General features: G+C 49.7%; 3 protein-coding genes across 3 annotated transcripts; 1 reads left to right on the top strand and 2 right to left on the bottom strand.

Moving 5' to 3' along the window:
* On the bottom strand, window positions 1-5,076 carry PtA15_9A576 (uncharacterized protein; the record flags this gene model as incomplete). The annotated part of the gene is made up of 10 exons (XM_053172799.1): window positions 1-126; window positions 201-246; window positions 320-433; window positions 497-613; window positions 713-1,608; window positions 1,673-1,849; window positions 1,920-3,572; window positions 3,638-3,905; window positions 4,050-4,836; window positions 4,905-5,076. The coding sequence occupies 10 exons, from the start codon at window positions 5,074-5,076 to the stop codon at window positions 1-3; spliced, it is 4,356 nt and encodes a 1,451-aa protein (XP_053024004.1).
* An 893-nt stretch (window positions 5,077-5,969) lies between these two features.
* Window positions 5,970-7,087, top strand: PtA15_9A575 (uncharacterized protein; the record flags this gene model as incomplete). Its single annotated transcript, XM_053172798.1, has 5 exons — window positions 5,970-6,108; window positions 6,269-6,310; window positions 6,394-6,435; window positions 6,548-6,589; window positions 6,660-7,087. 5 exons carry the CDS (start codon window positions 5,970-5,972, stop codon window positions 7,085-7,087), a joined length of 693 nt encoding a protein of 230 aa, XP_053024003.1.
* Window positions 7,088-10,046: 2,959 nt separating this feature from the next.
* Window positions 10,047-10,916, bottom strand: PtA15_9A574 (uncharacterized protein; the record flags this gene model as incomplete). The annotated part of the gene is made up of 4 exons (XM_053172797.1): window positions 10,047-10,071; window positions 10,533-10,668; window positions 10,722-10,793; window positions 10,862-10,916. 4 exons carry the CDS (start codon window positions 10,914-10,916, stop codon window positions 10,047-10,049), a joined length of 288 nt encoding a protein of 95 aa, XP_053024002.1.
* Between the last annotated feature and the right edge of the window lie 11,162 nt (window positions 10,917-22,078).

The raw sequence follows: 22,078 nt of genomic DNA, 5'->3' as shown, positions 1-22,078 counted from the left end.
TCAGGAGAAGAGCCCGGAGGAGACGATCTGGGTGTCGGAAGTGTGGGCCGAGAAGGGCGCGAAGGCGCGATAGTTGTCGACGACCCGGGTCGTGAAGCTGTCGACATGAGTGCCGAGCGCGTCCAACTACAAAAAAAACCATTCATGGATCAACACAGGAGACTTGGGAGAGACTTGTAGGAGAGAGAGAGAGGACATACGCTGTCGACAGGGGCAGAATAGAACCCGCCAATCAAGACCAGATAGCTAAAACCAGACGCCCGCATTTCCCTGTCAGCATCTCTCGATGGCAGGAGAAGAGAGGAGAGGAAGGACGGACCTGAGGACGAGGATCGTGCCACGATGGTAATTCGAGCGCGCCTCGATGTACGTGTACGTGAGCAAGAAGACGGAGAAGATGATCGCGATCACGTCCCATCGAGGGAACACCAACCTACATAAAACGTCCACCTCAATCCCACTACGTCTTTAGCAGAAGAAGGCGCGGAGGACTTACGTGAAGGTGTGTGCCGCAGAGACGTGTTTGTCCGAATTATAGAAGGACGAGAACGCGATCATTGCGGGGATCTGGATGAGACACACTTGAAGGGCATACGCGGACCCGATCTCCATACTATACCCCCCAAAACAAAAACACACACAAAAACATGATCCACAAAAAAACATCAACTGCTGTTTTGCGGCAAGAAGAGAGAGGAAGGGGAGGACGGACCTGAGGGCGATGTTCCCGTTGATGGCGAAAGAGATGGCGTTCATGAACTCGGTGGTGTTAGGGACGAGGGCGAAGAGGGAAATTCCGAGGAACTTCTCGGGGAACTTGGTCGTACCGGGTGCGGAGTCGAGGACGACGTCGACGACGTTGACGAGGATCTCGGCGATGATAGCGTAGAGGGCGGTGCAGAGGAGTAGGACGGTGGTAGATTTAGTGCGGCTCCAGTTGGGCGCGTCGTGGCCGCCGCCGCCGTCTCCTGAGTCGCCATGCTCGTCGAGCACTAACGGGTGATGGTGGGAGGAGGGAGGGAGCGGGCCGGGATGTTGCGGCTGCTGTTGATGGTGATGATGATGATGGTGGTGGTGGTGGGAGGGGTCGCGGCTGTGGACGTGGCTGGGTGGGCGCGACTTGGAGGGCCCGATGGAGCCGGGATGGTCGGAGGAGGAGGAGGCGGGAAAGCCGTGGGAGGCGAGCTGGAGGACATGGAGGGTCTGGTTGACTTCCTCGGTGGTCAGAGTTCGTGGAGGCCCAGCCCCTCCGGCGTTGCTGGCAGACGCAGCAGGCAGGACGGGGTGGGGCTTGGCCGAGGCGAGCAGGTCCGGGTGGCGGGCCGAGGAAACGGAGCGTTGCAGGTGCGGGAGCAGTTGCTGCTTGACGATCTCCGGCAGCTTGCGCACGTACATCGACATCCGTTGTTGGCTCGTCAGGTGCTGGAACTCGTGCGGGCCCTCCTGGCCGGCTCCCACGCCCGACGACGAGTGCGGATCGCCCACCATACCCCCGCCGTCTCCGCCGGTTCCTACCACGCCTGCGCCATGAGGAAGCACCGCCGCGGGAGTCTGCCAGATCTGCGACGCATGGGTGCGTAAGGAAAACCACAGTCCTATCAAGTACGACTGCGAACATTCTGGGTCAGTTCGGAATTCATTTCGAGAGGTGCACAGCAAGGAAATCACTAACCAGGACGAGTAAGCCGGCACAATAGTACGACAGCCCTTTGACTGAAGATTGATAGAAGCTGTCGCTGACAGGACTGAGATGTTCGTACCTGCACGATTTGCATTTCCAGACCTTGTCCTGGGAGATCAGACCGGGATGGTCGAGGTCATCTGGACAGCCCGAACATGTGAGTTGAAACTACGGCAAAAGGTGAGAGGAGTTAGTATGTGTTTATAGAAGATGACGGGAGAGGAGGCGGACGACATACGGTGCCATAGATTTCGTAGAAGAGGGTAGGGGTAAGAGTTCCGATGATGGCCATGATGAGCATGGTGGAGGTGACGCCAGCAGAGCGAGCGTTGAAGCGCTGTTCCTTGCGCTTAAACGAGCCGCCGATCATGGAGAGGCCGGGGAGGAGGAGGACGCCAGCGAGGACGGAGCCGATGATAGATCCTTCGACGAGCTCGCCTTTGCCCTCGGTGAGCGCGATAGCATAGAGGATGATCTCGATCACCGAGCCGAAGGTGGCATTGATCACTGCGCCCATGCCGATCGACGACTGGGCCGAGATCGAGGCGACCGCCATCCCAATAAAATACGACAACGGAATCACGCTCAACAAAGCCATCACGAACAGCACGATCTGCGACGATAACACTCCTAGGAAGCCTGATAGCTTCAACGGGGCTAGGAAGAAGAAGTCGAGAATGACAAAGATCACAAAGGGGATCAGGATGATGAACATGATGTTGACCCCGTCGACGGTGTACTTGTAGTACTGCAATCCTAACGCCTTGTATGTGCACAGAAGCACCTTGGCTTTCCCGCTGACGAGCCGGCCCTTAGCGCGGCTCTCGGAGAGAGACTTCTTGGAGTGTTTGGGCGCTGGTTGGCCGGGCTTGAGCTGGGGCGGGAGCCGACTACTGAGCCGGCGATTCGGGTGGGCGTTTTCCTCGGGGTCGGGCTGGCCGTCGCGGAGCGGCTCTTGTTGTTCCTGGTGGCCAGAGGCCGCAAGACCGATCTCGACCCGGTGGAGGTCAATGTATGTGGGCGGGGAGCGGAAATGGAGCGCGAGCGGCTCGGTGCCCAGGTGTTGGACGAGCACCCAGAGCAGCTTGGCCATCGGGATAGTGACGACGAAGAACCAGCAAAGCAGACAGACGGCCAGCATGAGCGGGGCGATGATGAGGTAGTAGGCCACCCAGAAGGAGAGCCGGCCGAGGGCGCGGACCCGGATCTGGCGCTTGGCCGGGCCCGCCGGGCCTTCCTCCGTCCTCTTGAACAGGCCGAGGATCGTGGTCAGGTCCGACTTGATCGTCGAGTCCGAGGCCAGTCGGTCTTTGGGCATCGTCGTGGGGCCCGAAGGACTGGTGGCCCCGTAGTTGGGCGAGCGTCGCTCGGGCGGGCCGGCGGGCGACAACGGCACCCGTTCGTCGCCTCGGATCGTCAGCCGGTCGATCGACCCCACCTCGTCCTCGTCGATCTCTGACACGGTCACCCAGCGGGACGTGTTCGGTCGGCCGGGGTCTAAGCCGGCGAACCGGCCAGGCTCGGCGGCGTGGGGCCCTTGCTCCTCGTTCTGCGTCTCGCTGCCCTCCTCCTCCTCCTCCTCCGACCACTCCTCTACGTACTTCCCAAACGGCCACACCAAGTATCCCGCCAGCTCCCACACCACTCGGCCATACTTGCTGCCGCCCCACGGGATCACAAACAGGATCGCCGCCACCAGCGCGACTACTAACGCCAGCCAGGTCCCAAAGATCAGCGACCACAGTAGGTTCCCGAACGTTAACGTAGAGCCGGTCGTCGAAGTGGGCGAGTTGTGCAACGCCGCTTCCGCGTTCCTGGCCACAGATCGAGATTTCTTGTACAACGCTGGTTTCCAGATCGGCAGTCCAAATGGATGCTCAATGTTAATGGCCTAAAAGAAATTTGGAAGTGATCAGTTCCGGGTGGGTTTTTTTTTTTTTTAGAAAAAAAACTGACATCTTGTCTGTCCTTGAGTGTATACTCGACATCATCATCGTCAAGCGGAGAGGATGAAGAGCTGCTATCCTGATGTTCACTATTCTTATCGTGATCCGAGTCGTGATGGGAGGCTTCATGGATCTGTCTGGTGTGAACAGAGCTGTGGTGGTTCGAGGTGAGGTCGTCGTTGCTCAACAGGCTCTGGGATTCGGCGGGATGGAGGTTGGAGTTGGCGACGGAGAAGCGGGAGGACTGGCGGTGGAGGGAATGGCCGGCCGTGCTGGCGCTTGTGACGGAGAGGGACTTGGGGATCCCGGCGCGGCCGCGCGCGGTGGGGGTAGAGAGGTCGTACAGTCGCTCTTCGTCTTCCTCCTCCCCCTCCTCTTCTTCCGCTCTCTCTTCTTCCGGCAGCTCCTGATGATCCTCGTACCCCTCGTGGGGGTGAGCAGCCAGCTCGGCGGCGGGCTGGAGGTTCTTCCCGTGGAGCGAGAACGGCGGCTTGGCGGACTCCGATGGCTGCTGTTGTTGCTGGCTCGAGGCTGGGTTGAGCCTGTGCTGCTGGTCGCTCGGGGTGGTGGCTTTGATGATGGGGGCGGTGAACTGGCTGGGGGATCCGAATGATTGGTAGGTGGACTGGATTCTGACGGGCGAGACGCCGCGGTGGGCTGGGCTGTTCGGCTTGGGGTCGATATCGAGGCGGATGATCGAGCGAGTCTCTGGGGATTGGCTGCTGCTGTTCTCCTCTCGGTGCGCGCCCGCCTGGGATGCTGCTAGTTGGGATGCCCAGAATGATTCGAGGCTGGGTGAGGCCAGTCTGGGGTCGCGGTGTGCGCCCGGGGGATGGTGGGCGGGTGCGGTCTTGGTGCGTGAGGCGGTGGGTCTGGATGAGGATGGTTTGGGGTTGCTTTCTTCGTCTGCTGCTCGACGCAGCCTGCGTTCGGCCTCCTTCTTGAGTCGTTGGCGCTCCTTCATCCGCCTTCTGACCAGTGCTTCCCCCCTGTCGATCGGCTGTACCTCGTCATCCTCCTCGGTGTCGATCTGGGTTGATTTGGGTGGTTGTGGTTGTGGCTGTGATGGTTGTTGTTCGCCCTGGGATGTTGTTGCGGTTGCCGTCGTTTTGGCTGAGTCTGGGTTGGTGAATGTGTCTGGTGCGATGGCGGTTGTTCGTCTGCTCTTTGTTGCTGGTTTGAGTGAGTCTGTTTTTGTTGTTGCTGCTGCTGTTGATGGTGGTGGTGGTGGTGGTGGTGGTGGTTGTTTCCCCTTTCCTTTGTCTCCTGCCTTCGACGAAGCCATCGTTTGCGATTCCGTTTCAGGCTGGTTCTGGCTGGGTTCTGCCTGCGTTTTGCTGTGTTGGGCTGAGTCCGGAGTTTCCAAGGAGGGGGGGTGGTGTGCTGTGCTGACGTAATCAGCCCGCCCCCGCCCAGACTGTCGTGCGGGAGACCGAGAATGGCATACATAGCACAATGCCCATCTCCAGTCTGCGCAGACTGCAAAAATCTACCGCGTCTTGCATTAATCATCCAATCTGGGGGGCCCGCAGAATTTCCTGGAGGAAATTACCGCTGCCCTCCGCTGCCTGTAGCCCCTGCAGAAACAAATTCGTCAAATTTGACTTTTTTGGTGAAGCGGCAGCCGCACATGTTCTCCTCGACCTGATGTTCTAATTCACATCAACTAGTTTCGGTCTTGAAAGGGGTGACATTATAGGATTTGCAGTGATGTCCAGTGATGTCTACACCACGGGTGCACTTGGGTGCCCCAGGAACAGCCCCCAACATAACATCGCAGAGGCATCCAAATCCATTTAAAATCCAGATCCCCCCTCACAACAACGTCACTACGGCTCAGTTGTGATACCTTTTGGGTCCTTGGGACGGCACTGGGACTGTGCCGTCCCAGGGATGGATCTGCAATCCCAAAATGCACCCACAGTGTACTCCTCCCGTTCGGCTTCCATGGGTTGAGTGACGAGTCTGAGTCTCTGAAAGGCTAGTCTGCCGGTATTTTTTAGTGCGGTTGCACCCGGTCAAGATTTGGGACCGGAATGCGAGGGTCCGGCCTGTGTATTAAAGGCAAGTGCGGAGAAGCTAGCGCGGTTTCATCTCCCGCCACGCGCCGGTAATCAAGAAGCCCACGGAAAGCCTTAGGCCGGTTTGTGACAGTGTATCCGTCTGGTTTTGTACTTTGCGTTTCGCCTTTGGTATGGACATGGACTTCATGATTGGAAGTCAAAACCCCAGTTGGATGTCAGGACCCGCTGGCTTCGTTGGTGTCGGCACAGGACTTCCTCCCTCTTGAACCCACTCTTCAGCAGCGTAACCCATCTATCAAAACCCGAGGAAACTGCCTGATGAACGGGATCAACTTCCTACGCTGCTTGCCTCTGCTGGCCCACGTATTCCACGATTGGGCCTCTGCAAAACCTGGAATGCTCGCAAAGTTCGAGAAGATGGTAATCAAGGGCGATTCGAGTGCCTCTCAGTGTCACGGTGTGTTCCTTTTTCTGAATTCTTCTTGTTGGAATTTTGATGGAAGAAAAAAAAAGAGCGATGCCGAAAATCGGAGACCTCTCCCCGTCCATCTAGATCAACCTCCCTGGACTTCACTGACTATGATTCTTGCTGGTTAATCTCGTCATTCAATCCATAGAAAGTGAAGGATTTCTTTCAATGCTCACACAGAAAAAAAAAGGTAAGTCAGAGAGGGCTGGATACAGGTTCAATCTCATTGAGAAAGTGATTTCACAGGTCAAAAAAACGCGCAAAGAACCCCAGATCAAGAGGAAGAGCTACTGAAGACCTGGCTGGAGAGGATTTGTAAGTGACCCACTCGATTGCAATTGCACATAATATGTTTCATTGTTGGCAACCTTCATGAACACAGTTGAAATACTGATACAATTTGAAAGAAAAAAAAATGCTTCGGCAGACGATCCAGATTACGCCCAATTGTTCCTGGTTGGTGACTTTGGTACGTTCGGTGAATGTAATACTACGTAGATTTGTTATCTAACTGATCACGGTAATTGATCTTGAACCAGCCGCACTAGATTTCAGCGAGCCGCCAGAATTGTTTCGAAAGTGTGCTAAGCATCACATGATGGAGCCAATTAGGAAAATGATCAAGCAGTTCAACATTGATAAGATAACGGCCGCGGATCGGATCAAAACTTATGAATTGTGCGAGTTGATTGACGCAGCGATAACAAGGAGGGGTTCATTCTTTCTGAGTCAAGATAATTTTGGGCTGGCCATGCTTGCAATTTGTACAAAAGCCCTTGCCGAAGTTGCCAACGCCAAGCTACCTCACTCCGATCGGATCCTAAATGAACTACAGGTCAAATGGAAATGGATTCAGCCTGAAGATTATTCTAATAGTTCCGAGAAGCCTGCTCAAGCTAGGAAAGTCGACATCCTCTCTAATGCCTTAGCAGACTTGTGCGGTTTCAAGTTTAATGGCCAACGCTGAAAATTTTCTCACATCTTGAAGGAAACACTACCTCAACCACATCATCTATTTGATCAATGTTTCTCTTGTCTAGCAAATTGTTCTGGGAGTTTTGTTCTGAAGTAGATACAATATGCATATCATCACTAGAGTTCAAATGCGGCTTCGCCACATTCAAAAACTTGAGAATAGGAGAGTGCAATCTTTGGCAGTACTAGTCAAGCGGTGGGGATTTCCTCTATATTTGAAATCTTCCTTTTGGATCTACATCCCTCCCAGATTTCAATATACACACCCTAACTTTTAATTTTTGGGGAAAAGGAATGTGTTTTCCTAAGCCTGTGATTCATAGCTGTCATGTGTGATGGTTGTGGTTTTGAATAAAGCTATATTCATTTAGGATTCAAATGGCCATCTACAGCTCTCTAAGTGCTGATGGAAAGTCCTCAATTGCATCACAATTGGTATATATTTGTCTACTACAATAATTCATTTTTACAACAGTTACCACATTTGAATCAGGATTCTCTGTTAGCTACGCTGCTAACAACATACCCACATCACACACGAGAAAATCCTACAAACAACTGACCATGGGTAAGAGCCTTACTCCACTTGCAAGGCAAGCACCCAAACCAAAGTCATAGTCCCTCCCTGTACACGGCGGGCGCGTTTCGCCGTCAAGAGGACAGAGATTTCCCGTACTCGGGACTCTGTTTGACCCACCAGTGGTTGACGACATCATGGCGGGGCGCACGATGTCTGCCAAAGAGCTGGCAGGCACACCGGTCGGATGGCCGGTGTAATAGCAGTGCCAATGCCAGCAAGCAGATTGTCCATCCGACCTGGGCCGTGTTGAAGACGACAACATGTGTGGCATTGCGACCAGCCCACCACGCCATAACTTTGTACACCGAACCAACCAGGTCGGCCATTGAGGCGGCAGAATGCTGGCTTTCAGACCCGGGTGGGCCGCCGGCCCGATTGGCAATATTATTGATAGACAGTAACAATATTTACATTAGCAGAATGGTTTTGTTTCAAGAATTAAACAAGGAACAAGATATATGTACACCGAGCTGATACAACTACAAACATGTCACACAGACTACTATTACAATGATTTGAGCTGATTATCCGCACAAGGGAGGAGCGATGGAGAGAGGAGCGAGGGAGAGAGGAGCAATGGAGAGAGGAGAGAGGAGCGAGGGAGAGAGGAGCAATGGAGAGAGGAGCGAGGGAGAGAGGGGGAAGGAGCGAGGGAGGGAGGGGGGGAGGAGTAAGGAAGGGAGGATGGAGGAGCGAAGGAAGGAGGAGGAGCAAGGAAGGGAGCTGGATGGAGGAGCGAGGAAGGGAGGCCGATGGGGTAGATGATGAGGGGGGACTTGAGACTGGCTCTCAAAGTCAAGAATTTCTGATCACCCCCGCTGTTCAAAGTTGCCCCAAGGACTTGTGCACAGGACCGACCACCATCTGCCCGGGAAACTGACCGAGTTGAGCAGCTCCCAACAGGTCTGGAATCATGACCGATAATATCTGGTCATGATGCCGGTCCCTAGCGAAGCGGACGTGGTTTTGCCGGGGTCGGGTCCGACCTCACGTCCTGGCCGTCAGAGATGGGGCAGCGCGTCGTCTGCAGGGCCCTGATCAGGCAATTTGCCGTCATCTGGGGACATTTCGGCGTCAATCCGGCCCGCCCGTCGGCTGGACGGGCTGGATCATCCTCGATCGCTCCCGCCGTGTAGTTGGTGGTGCTCCCTACTCAGTCCCACAGAGGATTAACTTGGTTAAGTCAGGTCTTTTAGGAGGTAGGTTTGACACATTTGTGATTCCTTCTAGCTTAATTGTCTGATAGGGTGAATTGTGGAGTTTGTCATAAATCATGTATGCACCACAGTATCTTTTACATAGTATAGTTATGTACTGGCGCACAAGGTCCCAGTTCCTTTTAAGTTTTCTCCACCACTTTGGAGAACCAGAACTGGATGTGATTGCAGCTGACTCAGACCATATCCACATTGGGCTACTTCAGAGTACCCTTCTGCTTGCTCACAAGTAAAAGCTGGCTAAAACTGTTTTATGTCAGCCAGCTATGCAGCGCAAGCCAGCGTTAACAAAAATTATAACAATTTATAAATCAAACTATGTACTAATACTAAATATAATATCCAAGTTTATTAAAGACAGAGAAAAACGGAAAGAAAGATCAAGGGTTTCCCCTACAAATCAACAAAATTACAAAAAAAAAATGCAAGGGTTCCCCCTTCCAAAAAAAAAACAAATCACAAAAAAAAGTGTTCTTAACAAAAAATCTAAACACCACAAACTAGACCCACTATCCATCCCTGTCTAGCAGGGTTTGAAATAGTGGGTGGATGGCCCCCAGCGCGCGGCATTGAAGGCATTATGCAAAGGGGGGCCAACAAGTTTAGCCCCTCAAACTGCGCAAGTGCAACAGCGGAGGGGTGAGGGCGAACCGCACGCTGGAATTACAGCGGCAGAGGACGCCCTTGTTGGACCCTGAGCTGGAGCCGGTGTCGCAATTTCTTGCTCACGTTGGGCTAAGATCCACTTTCTTTCAAGAGAGTAGTACCGTTTAACATCCTCATCAGCGCCAGTGAGATCCTTATTCATGATCGCTTCGTCCGCAAGGCAATCAAGGGTCTTCTGTTGAGCAGACATGGCATTCTGCAACAATAGTTGTTGCTTCTTGACCACTTCAGCTATTTCAACATGTGCACCGGCCATCTTCTTGAGGTGCTCGTGGTTTGAAGCGTCCAGTTTCTCCTCTTGATATGCTAATTTAGCCTTCTTTCGACCGATCGGTCGAGTTGGTCCAGTGCGAGCTGTCTCATCACCGGAGGCTTCTGAGGACAACTGGGCAGTTTCTGCGGGGGTTGAGCTGGGTAATGAGCCGGGCAATGGGCTGAAGACAGAGGTATTCACTTTTGAGGAGGGGCCCAACACCTTTTCTGGCTTTTTAAGCTCGGCTTTCTTGTTCATCGCTGCGTTGTAATCAATCCACTTAGGCGCTTTTGAGAGCAGGTTGTAGCAGGAAATGTATTGGAAGGGTTTTTCATAAAGTTTGGTGTAAAGTGTGAGAGCCATGCTGATCCGATTAGTTGCAGTAGTTCCGCTGGGATTTCGGTGGTTGATTTGGTTGACACACCCGTGGAATTTGTTTACCGCATGCTGGATGATGCCGAAATGACTTTTGATGCTCTTTAAGGGTTGCAGGGGTTCAGAGATCTTTGATTGATAGTGGTTTGTTACGGTTTCCCAAAAAGCCGTTCCAGATTGATCAGTACCCTTCCGACTGTCTTTGGTTGTTTCAAGCCACGAGTTACAGAGCTGGAGATCCTTGTGCTCAAGATAGTTGGGCGCTTTCTTTTTTTTGGGGGGATTGTCTCCGTCAGACTCGGACTCGCTGCTGTCTCCGCTGTTGGGTTTGTTTGCTTCAACAGACGCTGGTGGGTGGTCCTCCTCAATCGGCGGCATCTTGTTTGGAGGCTCTGGAGGCTCTTGATTTTTCTTTTTGACGGCTTTCTTGGGTCTTGGTTTCACAGTTTTCTTTCTAGAATTCTTTGGGTTCGGACCGGCAACTACAAAAAGAAAAATAAGTAAAAGTTAAAAGAAGATCAAGTACTCGACTGACCATCTGGCAACGGGATGCTTCTCTTCCTCAATTCATTCTGTGGAGCGGAGAGTACATCTATTTCCATCAGGTCTGCAAGAAGCAAAAAAAAAATCAATAAAAGCTTTGAACTCTGCAGAAGAAACTAGTCAAAATCTCACCGTCAGTGCTTGGCATGAGCGCTTCAAGCGCCGGGTCAAGAGGGATGTTGTCCATGGTCGGATATTGATATCAAAGGATATCGGGGGTGAGATTGAATGGGTCGGGTTGGAGTTTCACTGTCTCTGGCATGTGACAGTAGGTTTTGACCAGGAGGGAGAGTCCCTAGGACAGTCCCTACGAGTCCCTAGATGTGGGGACTCGGGCACGAAATTTAGGGCCGGCCTTAAATTTAACACATATTTAGCGCCCGCGGTGGGTCGCGTTGGGTCGGTAAATCCCAAATAGGGACCCAATTTAGGGCCCGCGGTGGGAATGCTCTTAGCACGAGTCCCTCGCCTGCCGGAGGGCGCGGCGCAAAGCGCCTTGCACAAAGTGCAATCTCCCGTCAGGGAGGGACTCGCATGGAATCCCTGATTCCTGGCGTGAGAGCCCTGTGCTTTGTTTTTGCAGGTGGCCAACTTTGTGCCCCCAAAAACCCCACTTCCCAAAAGAACTGAGTCCCGCCCCGGATACCAAAGAAAGGCCTGCTTCTCCTGTTTAATTTGGCAGCGGTCACAGGCTGATAGCACTTGGTTCATTGCCTGGAGAGCTGTTTGAAAAAGGCCTCTTTTGGAGACGCATTCCTGCTGATGTAAGCAACAACAGCAGTATCCCCCTGACATTCCAACATCAACTTCTGTAATACAGAAACTGGTCTCCTTGTGCAGACAGCCACGAACTTATCAAAGTCCCTCCAAGGGGGCCCAAAGGGCCCTCCGCAGGAGGGACTTACACCTAAGCGGTGAAAGTTGGCATGGCAGGGAACAAATTTGAGGCTCCATGAAGGGGTTTTTTTTGCATCAGTATTTACACCCCCATGTCATGGGTTTTTTGCATGGTATGTTACACCACAAGATAGAGAAGCAGGGCTTCATCTTCATCTTATACTTATTCCCTCAGCTCTACATTCCTGTTTGTCCGGGTGCTCCAAAGGCAAAATTGTACGGACTCGCTCGAAGATACCGCAATGCCATACTCTCACAAACTCACTGACACACGCATGCAGTTTCAATTACAAAGCTGAGATCAGTAGAGGCTACTGAACATGATATGTCAGGTGGCTGTCTAAACTCTGAAAGGAAAAAAGATATTGGGGCAGTTTATCAAGTTACTCACTCCTCCACCTCAGGAGGAAGTTGGATGGTTTGTTGCGTTGATTACACAATGAAGAAAGCAGATAATGAAACTTTTAAAGTGGCAGTCCCCTCCGCAACATGCAGAGCTTTCATGTAATGAAAATCAGGAGAAATAACTTGGTAAGATGAGAGAGAAATTGTGAGATTACTAAAACAATTGTGATTTTCTTAAAAAATCACGTTCCTCCTGTGCCAAAGATCACCGCTTGCGGGCAAGTCCCTCCTGCGGAGGTCGCGCTTCGCGCGACCTCCTCGGAGGGAATGTGTTAAGTTTGAGACAGCCATATGGATTTATTGATACATCTCTCTCTCTCTCTATGCAGTTTACTTTTCTCAGTACTTGAAAGCTTCAAACTGGAGGATCAGGCCTTATGTTGGAAGCTACAAGGCCCAAAATGCATCAAAAGAAGCGCACTGCCGAGCAATTCTTAATTCCCAAGGGGCGACTTCAACCAACTAACTGTTGATTTTTTAAAAAAGGAAAATGTGAAAAAAGCCTGATACAGGCAGATATTCCTGGGACTCTGTACAGTTTTTACCAGGTAAGCCTCTCTGTGAGACAGAGACCCTGCAGGGCTGCCCCTTTGGTGATCTCAAAGTGAGCCTTTGTTAAGTTTGCAACTTGTCAGATTGTCCTCAACCTGTGAGATGATAAGTGTGTGTGAGTAAGGCAAAAAAATAAAAAAGAAATGTTGGATTTAAAAAAAATTGTGAGTTTTTTAAGGAGTGAATTGAGTCAGAACTGTGAGTGAGCTGATCACTCGTGGAAGATGTGGGTAAAATAGAAGAAGAGGGAAGTAATAAAGGTGGGAAAAGCATGACTAAATATGGAGTGAGTTCCTCCCTCAACTTTAATTGAATGACTGATTTTTGTTGGTTTGAACAGTTTAGTCTCATGCCCAGGAGGTACTTTTTCCATGTTTGAGGTTTTTATAGATTTTTTGAGAGATTCTGAATTGGTGAAATTAATACTTTGAGATTGATGGAGGGAGGATGGTGATGAAAGAGTGAATTTGAAAGAATGCAAGTTCCTCCCCCACCTTGGAAGATTTAAGCCACAATAGTATCAGGATTTAGAGCTGATATCTTGTTTTGATAATTTAGAAAAGAGAAAAATTATACATCTTTAACCAATTCCAAGAAGCAGCTTTGGGCAGTTGAATTTTGTCTGAAGTTGTCCAAAGCAGTTGAGCATAATTTCCAGTGATGGTTGAACAAGGAGCAACAGTGGGCCGCTATGCTACACTACACTATTTCAGCGCTAAGTGTTAGCATAGCGGCAAAAAGCGCCCGCCAATTTTGAATAGCGTTAGCAAGTCTTTGTTAGTGTTAGCGCGCCGCTACAGTTGCTAAGCTACGCTACGCTGCTCTACAGAGCAATTTCTCGCATCTGCGCTAACAGCTAAATTAGCTGCGCACCCTGTGCGCATAGCTTTAGCGCGGAGAAGGCACAATTCTGCTAACGCTACACTAAAAGTTAGCGGAATTACGCCACGCTAACACTATGGTTAGCGTAGCTGGCACACCGTTGCAATGAGCTTCCTGACTAAGGAAAATAAGTAAATAAATTGATTCCTTTGCAATCCAAGATGACATAAATTGTTGATTGATCCATCCAATTCTTGTTTATTTTATGAATGGTCTTCATTGAGTTTTCTACTTGAATTTTTGGGTGTTGAGTTAATGTCTGGCGGAACCTGTTCTGGCAGAGTCTCAAATGTTTTTTTAGCAGGCATTGGAATTCAATGGCTTGAAGTTTGTGATTCTGCTGGATTGAAATCTGTAGTACTAATATTTGGTTTGCATATACTGATGGTGTAGGCTTCATTTTATTTGGATTCCATATCTGTGGTTCCTGGGGCTTGAAGGGTAAATTTGTTGGAAGTTTCTTCTTGCTGATCCAAGTGAGATTTGGAGAGGTGCTTGTTGAACATCTTGCTTCCCGGTTTGTTGATATCTTCCATCAAAATTATTGCAAGGGTGTGAGGAAATTGAGGCTCCTGAACTGTTTTTTCTGTGAGGATAGAATCTTCAATTTGTGAGTTATGGTTGTTGAGTTGATGTGTCTGACAATCCACAGTTTGGTTTGGTTTTGTTGAATAGATTGATGCAAGGTTTCTTCTTCATCCATGCTGATTGTCATATCCACACTGTTCATTGAATCCACAATGTCCAAGCCAAATTCTGGTATTTCAATAACAATGTGTTTAAGCTCCATTGGTGTATCCATCAAGTATGCTTTTGATGGTTTCTGGTTTGTTGCCATATCTGGTAGCTGGATTGTTGTAGCTGTTGTTTCAAAAATGATTCCTGAGTGTAATTTCCAAATATGTTTCCGCAAGTTCCATTGTTGGTTCTGTAATATTTTTCATTGTTTCCACATTCATTGCAGGTTGCTTAATTTTGATGTCCGGTTCTGGGCCGTGTTCAAGTGATGCCTCTGATAATTCAAGTGGATGGTTGTAATAAGGAGGTAAGCCCCGAGCCTTTGGTTGTTTTTGAAGTTCAGTAAGGGTGTGTGCCATAGCGGAAAGAAATAGATTCTTGCACAAGTTTCAATTTTTTTTGCAAGAATCTATTTTGAATCAGAATCACATACCACAGCACACAAATTCTGGGTAGATTCCAGAATTGGTTCTCATCAAAAAACAAGTGTTTCCAGAAAAATTTTTCCCCCTGTTCCACCAGCTTTCAGAAACTGTGAGATACATATATGCTTATATTTAGTACATTGTATGCTTCAACCAAACACGGCCAATCTTGTATTTAGTCTACAGTAGATTGGCGCCTGGAGTTTGATCCTTAGTGAATCAGAACATATATCTCACTCCCAAAGTGTCACTTGTCTGTCAACGGTGAACTTTGGTTTTCTCCCCTAGTCCCTCGCAACAGGTTATGAGGCCCATTCGCTCACCCTGCTTGCAATCTCAAACTCAAACTCTCAGTTACTTACAATCTCGAACTCAAACTCTTCCTCAATCTTGGCATCAACTGTCTCCGGAAATCAAATCGTTGGACTCACTTGCCATCAAACTCGTCTTGATCACCATGCCTGCTTGTTCTATGCAAAACCCCGCGGCTCTCATTGGGAATGTTCTGATACTCAATGGCAACTCGGTCGGTTTCCCAGCCTGGCGAACTCGCCTCGAGGAACTCTTTGCGATTGTCGGTGTCCATGACATCGTTGTTGGGAAACTACTCCGTCCAGAAACTGACTACAAGGATTCGGCGTCGAAACCGATCGCTCAAGGATCCCAACGCCTCTACTATGCTGAAGAGTCCGCCACGGACTAGGACCACCTATCCGAAGTGGCTCAAGCCACCCTGAAGATGACTCTGTCGGTTGATTTGGCGATAAGATTCAAGGAGCTCAAGCCCGTGAGTGTTCTCTTCAAGACAATCTGCAATGCCTACAAAAAGAACACCCGAGCAAGGAGGATGATGCTCGAGGATGCCTTTTGGACTGCTTGTCACGACCTGAACAAGCCGATTGCTACCTGGATCGCTCGGATCAAAAACTCAGCCTCCGACCTCAAGTCGGTTGAACTAGCTCCGGCAGATCAACAGATCTGGATTGTCTGCTCTGCGGACTGGACGACTCATGGAAGCCAATCCGTGACCACCTTGTTTACTTGCCTGTCGAAATATCCCTTGACGATGCCATTGGATTGCTCGAAGCACACGAAGTATTGATGAGCGTGTCGTTTGATCACCAACCGGAGGCGTTTGCATCCCCGGCTGTCACCAGGAAGAAGAAAAAAGGTTGCTGGAAATGTCACCAGATCGGTCACCATTCCTCAGCCTGTCCAAACCCTCCAGCCAAGGACAAACAACAGACCCGATTCGAGACTCGTGCCGGTGTGGTGTCAACGGTATCCCTCGGAGGCAGTGGTCCTAGCGATGAAGAAGATGAAGAAGAGGACGACTTCAATGCGGAAATTGACGTCGTGTGGGGATGAACTCCAAAGTAGAAGACAATTACCTTTGTAGGAACAGCAACTCCGGCTAATCCTGACGGTCAATTCCTCTCTGGCGGCGCTAGGTATACTTATTGTTATGATATCTCCCTGTCTTCCACCGTCAATGGATCTCTGGCCCAATTACTTTAAATTTTTCTTTCTCTTTCTGTCCCCCGTGGGAAATTAACAGTTTAACATTAAGCGGACCGCCGCGCCCACCAACAAAACAAATGGCAGCATTTCTCTCTTCCCCCACCCAAAAAAAAATTCAGGTCCCAATGCACCTGGATCGCTTGGCTCTTTAAGCAATTGGCGCCGAGCAAGAGCCGAGCGATGACCAGCAATCATCGACTCGCTGCCTCCTTTTATACTTTTCCCCTATACTTCAATTCAAGCCGGACTCTGTTATTTAATTTCCTTTTCCCCTCCCACCTTTGCCCACATCCCCCTTCCCCTTTTCTTCCATTTTCATCTTTCCACATGCAATCAATCACTCCAAAAAGGTTACCTAAGGTTCTTTTCAGAACTCTTAAAATCACCCCAAGCCATTTCCCTAGCCCTTCTCCAGGCTGACACCTTTTCCGGCGTGCCTCCGAGTCTTCCCGGACGCAATTGATCCCACAAAAATGGGAAATTGAGTTTCTTTTCAGAAGTTTCATCAACACCCTCCGTGCACCTATCCGACTCGCTCTATAAAATTCAACTCCGGCAATCCGCGTATTCTGGTTGGAGGAGGATGCCACCTTGGCATACCATAAAGGCAACGTTTTAGGAAGTGTCTTAAATTAATGGTGAATGAATTTACACCAGCAATCACGGGGCGGCGTAGCCGCCCTTAAACGCCAGTATTCTTTAACTTCAACTCTAAGTGGTTTAGATATTTAAATTAGTTTTTTTTGTTTCAGCAAGGGGGTGTGTTGAGATACATATATGCTTATATTTAGTACATTGTGTGCTTCAACCAAACACGGCCAATCTTGTATTTAGTCTACACTAGATTGGCGCCTGGAGTTTGATCCTTAGTGAATCAGAACATATATCTCACTCCCAAAGTGTCACTTGTCTGTCAACGGTGAACTTTGGTTTTCTCCCCTAGTCCCTCGCAACAGTTTCTCTTTTCTCTCCACTCCATGAGCGGGCAGACTTGTCATACCCTCCACTTGATGACTTCTCCTCCCAGCCATTGGGTGGAGTCCACACTCCACTCCATGAGCAGGCAGACTTGACATACCCTCCACTTGATGACCTCTCATCCCAGCCATTGGGTGGAGTACACCCTCCAATTGATGACCACTCATCCCAACCATTGATTGGAGGGTATACATACACTCCATGACTGGGATGACTGGTCATACCCTCCACTCAATGACCACTCATCCTGGCCATTGGATGGAGTACACCCTCCAATTGATGACCACTCAATGACCACTCATCCCGGCCATTGGATAGAGTACTTCCTCCAATTTATGACCACTCATTCCAGTGATTGGTTTGAGGGTGTACTCCACTTGATTACCGGTCCTCAATTGGAGGGTTTACTACACTCAATGAGCGGTTTTGACCGGTCACTAATTGGAGGGTATAGTCCTCTCAATGACTGGGATGACAGATCATCAAGTGGAGTAAACCCTCCAATAAATGAACAATCAAAACTGGTCATCAATTGAAGGGTATATTCCCATTGATGACCGGGGTTGACTGGTGTGTTGACAAATACGGGCACGGGGCACCAGAGCGGCCGGCGGGGTTACGGTGCTGCGGAGGAAAGGGGCTACGGATGCCCTAGGAACGGTGCGGATTAGAGTTGTGGAGGTGGGGCGCATTACTTGAGCGCGGAGCCGCGGTCGGATGCGGCGTGCGGAGCGGAGCAGGCTGCGCAGTCCAGCGCGGACTTTCTAGTAGCGGCGCGGAGCTGGGGGAAGCCGCGGCAGCTGAAGCGGGCGCAGCTGGGGCGGAGGCGGCGAGTAGGATCCCAAGCCTCTGGAGGCTAGGCAGAGGGTGGATGATGGATGCGGCGGAGTTTGGCGGCTGTCTACGGCGAGCAGCAGAAGCGCAGAGAACGGTGTGGGAGCGGCGGTGACGGCCGAGTTTGGAGAACCCTTGATGCACTCCGGAATCTTGCGGGAGGAATGGCGCTGTGGTCATTATGTGACGGAGTGCCACTTTCTTCTACCACACTGGTCATCAAGCGGAGTATTTGTACCCTCCAATCAATGGCCGGTGTTGGACGGTCATTGAGTGGAGTACACCCTCCAATCAATGATCAGTTTTGACTGGTCATTGAGCGGAGACTGTATACCCTGCAATTAGAGATATTCATTTGGTACCCGCAGCGGGTACCTAGTACCGCTTGGCGGGTACCCCTCGCACCCGTGCAGCGGTGCCGGGTGCAGTACTAGGTACTGGGTTTTGGCCGGAAAGCAGTGCGGTACCCGGGTACCGCCTACAAGTACCTCCCACCCCCCGGGGGATTGAGGGCCTTGACTTGGTAGATCCAGCTCGGCAAAGGTCTCCCAGCAAGCTGAGAGGATTCCTCTTGGCATATCCAGCTCGCCGAGGGGACTCCTCCCGGGGAGCTGGATACACATATTGTATCCAGCTCGCGGCCGCCGAGGAACCTCCTGATGAGCTGGAGAGGAGTCCCCTCGCCGAGCTGGATACATATGTATCCAGCTCGCCAAGAGGAATCTTCCAAGGGAGCTGGATGTGTCCAGCTCGCCGTGAGACCTCCTTAGCCAAGCTGTATATTGTGTATCCATCTTGGCGAGAGATGAGTCATCTCGGGCTCGGCAAGGGATGTCCACCCGGCGAGCTGGACGCATATCCAGCTCGCTGGGTGGACTTGCCTCTTTGACCGGAGCCAATCCTCCGGTCAAAGAGGTGTACATGCCTCCAATCGGATAGATCAATTCCTCCTCAACCGGAGGGATTCCTCCGGTCAAAGAGGAGAGCCAGTGCTTGCCGGGAGGAGTCCCTCCTGTTAAACTTGTAGCTATAGCAGTTTGGGTTCCTTTTCAGCTTTAACCTTTGTTACTCTTACTTATGTGTAATGTAGTCGTGCCGCAGTTGTTCCGTTCCAAAACCTAGTTGATCTCTTAAATCCCCGCTCCAATCATGTACCGGTCCTTTCTTTAATCAACTCAATAGTTTCGTCAACCAATCAACTCCTCACTAACTCTTATTGATACGATCAGGTCTGTTTATCATTAGGCTATCACTATCATGTATCCTCACTCTTAACATTCTTCTTATTGTTTAGGTTAGTGATTGTTGTTGGTGAACGTTGTATCTAAGCGTAGATACTAACACTACACCTTCTAAAAGTTGAATAAAGCAATCAACTCAATAGTTTCGTCAACCAATCAACTCCTCACTAACTCTTATTGATACAATCAGGTTAGTGATTGTTGTCGGTGAACGTTGTATTTAAGTGTAGATACTAACACTACACCTTCTAAAAGGTTAGTGATTGTTGTATCTAAGTGTAGATACTAACACTACACCTTCTAAACGTCTTGAGTTCATTACCTCCTGGCAAACAGTGGCTTGTTTGCCCTCCAGCTCGTTGCAAAGGACGGCAACAAACTGGATGGAGCAAGCAGGACAGCAGGACGCTGCCACACCAAAAAAAAACCACAGGCGGTACCCGCGGTACCCGCCAGCAGTACCCGTGGTAGCTCCCAGGTGGTGCCGGGTGCGGTACTAGGTACCTGGAATGGGCCCAAAAGCGGTGCGGTACCCGGGTCCAGAATGACTATCTCTACCTGCAATCAATGACCAGTCAACAGCGGTCATTGAGTGGAATATTTATACCCTGCATTCAATTACCAGTCAACAGTAGTCATTGAGTGGAATATTTATACCCTCCAATCAATGACTGGGGTTGACCAGTCATCAAGCAGAGGGTACAACATATGCTCCACTCGATGACCAGGTTTGGGTCATCAAGTGGAGTAGTCAGGAGGTGTGAGGTGTGAGAAGGGACTAGAGGAGTAATGTGTATGTCTGTACAAGAAACTGGTTCCTGTGGTACACCAATTTAGGTGAACCTGTTTCTCCAGAAGTCAAAAAAATAGCAAATTGCTTTTTTGATTCACGCAGGAATACATTCCAAAAAAACCAAAAATGTATGGTACACCCCCTAAGCACTTTCTGAGATTGTGGAGTTGTTTCTGATAGTCTTCCTCTATCCATATAACATCTGCTTCCGCAGCAGCAACCAGGTGATTCCAGTTGGTAACTTTATATTTCCCACTTTTTGTCCAAATATTTTGCATTATGTATGGCAGCTTGGTTTGGAGTGTTCCTGGTGTGGAGTTGCCTTGTAATGTGTAAAAGTTGAGGGAATTTTAAAATCTGGCTGGGGGTTTGGGGGGATTCAAGTGGCATTTGAATTGATGTGCATTTACCCAAACTTAACTAAGTCCGTACTCCATTGTGGGCCATGCAACGTTTGGCTGGTCGCAAAGCAACCCCAACCAGAGGGAATATATTAAAACCCCTTTCTTGCGTGAGCCAAATCCAGAGTTTGGCTGGGAGCGCCCTTGTTTGGCTCACCACATCTTCAATACTTTGTACTTTCTTTCTAGGTTCTGGTACATAATACATCTGCATAAGCTAGATTTTTCTGTATTTTTTTTACTACAAAATCTTGTCTGCATTGATGAATTTTTTTTTATTGAAACTTAAGATTTTGAACTTTGGTTCTCAAGGCTCATATGACAAGGAACAAGTGCAATCACACTACAAAGATATTTATGCTTAACAGGGACCAACAGTGGGCCGCTACGCTAAACTACGCTATTTTAGCCCTAAAGTTTAGCGTAGCGGCAAAAAGCGCCAACCTTTTTTGAATAGCGTTAGCGCGCTGTTAGCGCCGCTACGCTTCGCTAATTTTCAGCGGCGCTAGCAGCATACCAATTTTTGTTTGGCGTGAGCGCTGCGCTACAGCCGCTACGCTACACTACGTTGCGCTAAGGCGCTTTTAGCGGAAAAAATGCACTTTTTTGCCGCAAAAAACGCTTTAGCGCAGCATAGCGCGCGCTCTTTTGCGCCTTGCGTGCTTAGCGTTAGCGCAATTGCGCGCATCTGCGCTAACGCTACGCTAAAAGCTAAAATAGCTTTGTATCCTTTGCGCGTAGCGTTAGCGCAGATGCGCGCAATTGCGCTAACGCTACGCTAAAAAATAGCGCATTTGCGCTGCGCTACGCTACACTAACAGCTATGTTAGCGTAGCTGACCCACTGTTGCAGGGACCTCAGTAATGAAACTACCAAGGAGTTCATATCACACGGTAACTCTCAAAACTTCATCCATCCAATCACCCACACAATCACACTCCTCAGCCTTCCAATAATTCATGATGCTCCCGCCCCCCGACCGACCTGCCAATCTGACAACTGAGACGTCATAATTGTCCTACATTTGCAAGGTGATTAACTCACTAAACCTGACCCCAAATAAAATTTTTCTTGCTTTTGTGGAGCAAGAAGACATTGGAATAGTTAGCAGGCATTGGCTTTTTCAGTGATTGTCTTATTCAAGGTAAGTTGGCCGGCTTTGTTCTTCAACACTTTCCCAGATCTTCCGAACGGTGATTCATTTGTGATGTTTTCTGGTATTTCTTCAAAAGGCAGGGGATCTTTGGTCATAATATCGAGCGGCAACATTGGAGAAAATCCAAGGGATCCTCTGCTCCAGACAGTGGTAAGGGGGCCTCATTTGTCTGGATGTCCACCATTGAAATCTCAAAGAGCAGGTGTGGATGTGGACTGTTGATATTTACCAACTTGCACTTGCGTTAATTGATGTGTCATTTACCAACTTGGAGTTCTGTTAATAGTCATTTAGCTCCTCTCTATATAATTACTGTTTTGTTGATTATTCTTCCCCGTTTGGCTGCCGCTTTATACAACATAAATTATTGAATTTATGATGTGCAACCCCTGGGGGTTTCAAAGTTTTGGTGGCAACGGGGGGCAAACTTTGGGTTGTGGCGTCATAAATTTAACCTTTATGACGTATAACGCGGCAGCCAAATGGGGCCTTAGTGATCATCATAATGTGATTTTGTTAATTATAA

Source organism: Puccinia triticina, chromosome 9A (assembly GCF_026914185.1).
Source record: "Puccinia triticina chromosome 9A, complete sequence".
NCBI classification, from domain to species: domain Eukaryota; kingdom Fungi; phylum Basidiomycota; class Pucciniomycetes; order Pucciniales; family Pucciniaceae; genus Puccinia; species Puccinia triticina.
The sequence above is the reverse complement of the archived record's forward strand: the minus strand, read 5'-3'. Positions and strand labels throughout refer to the sequence as shown.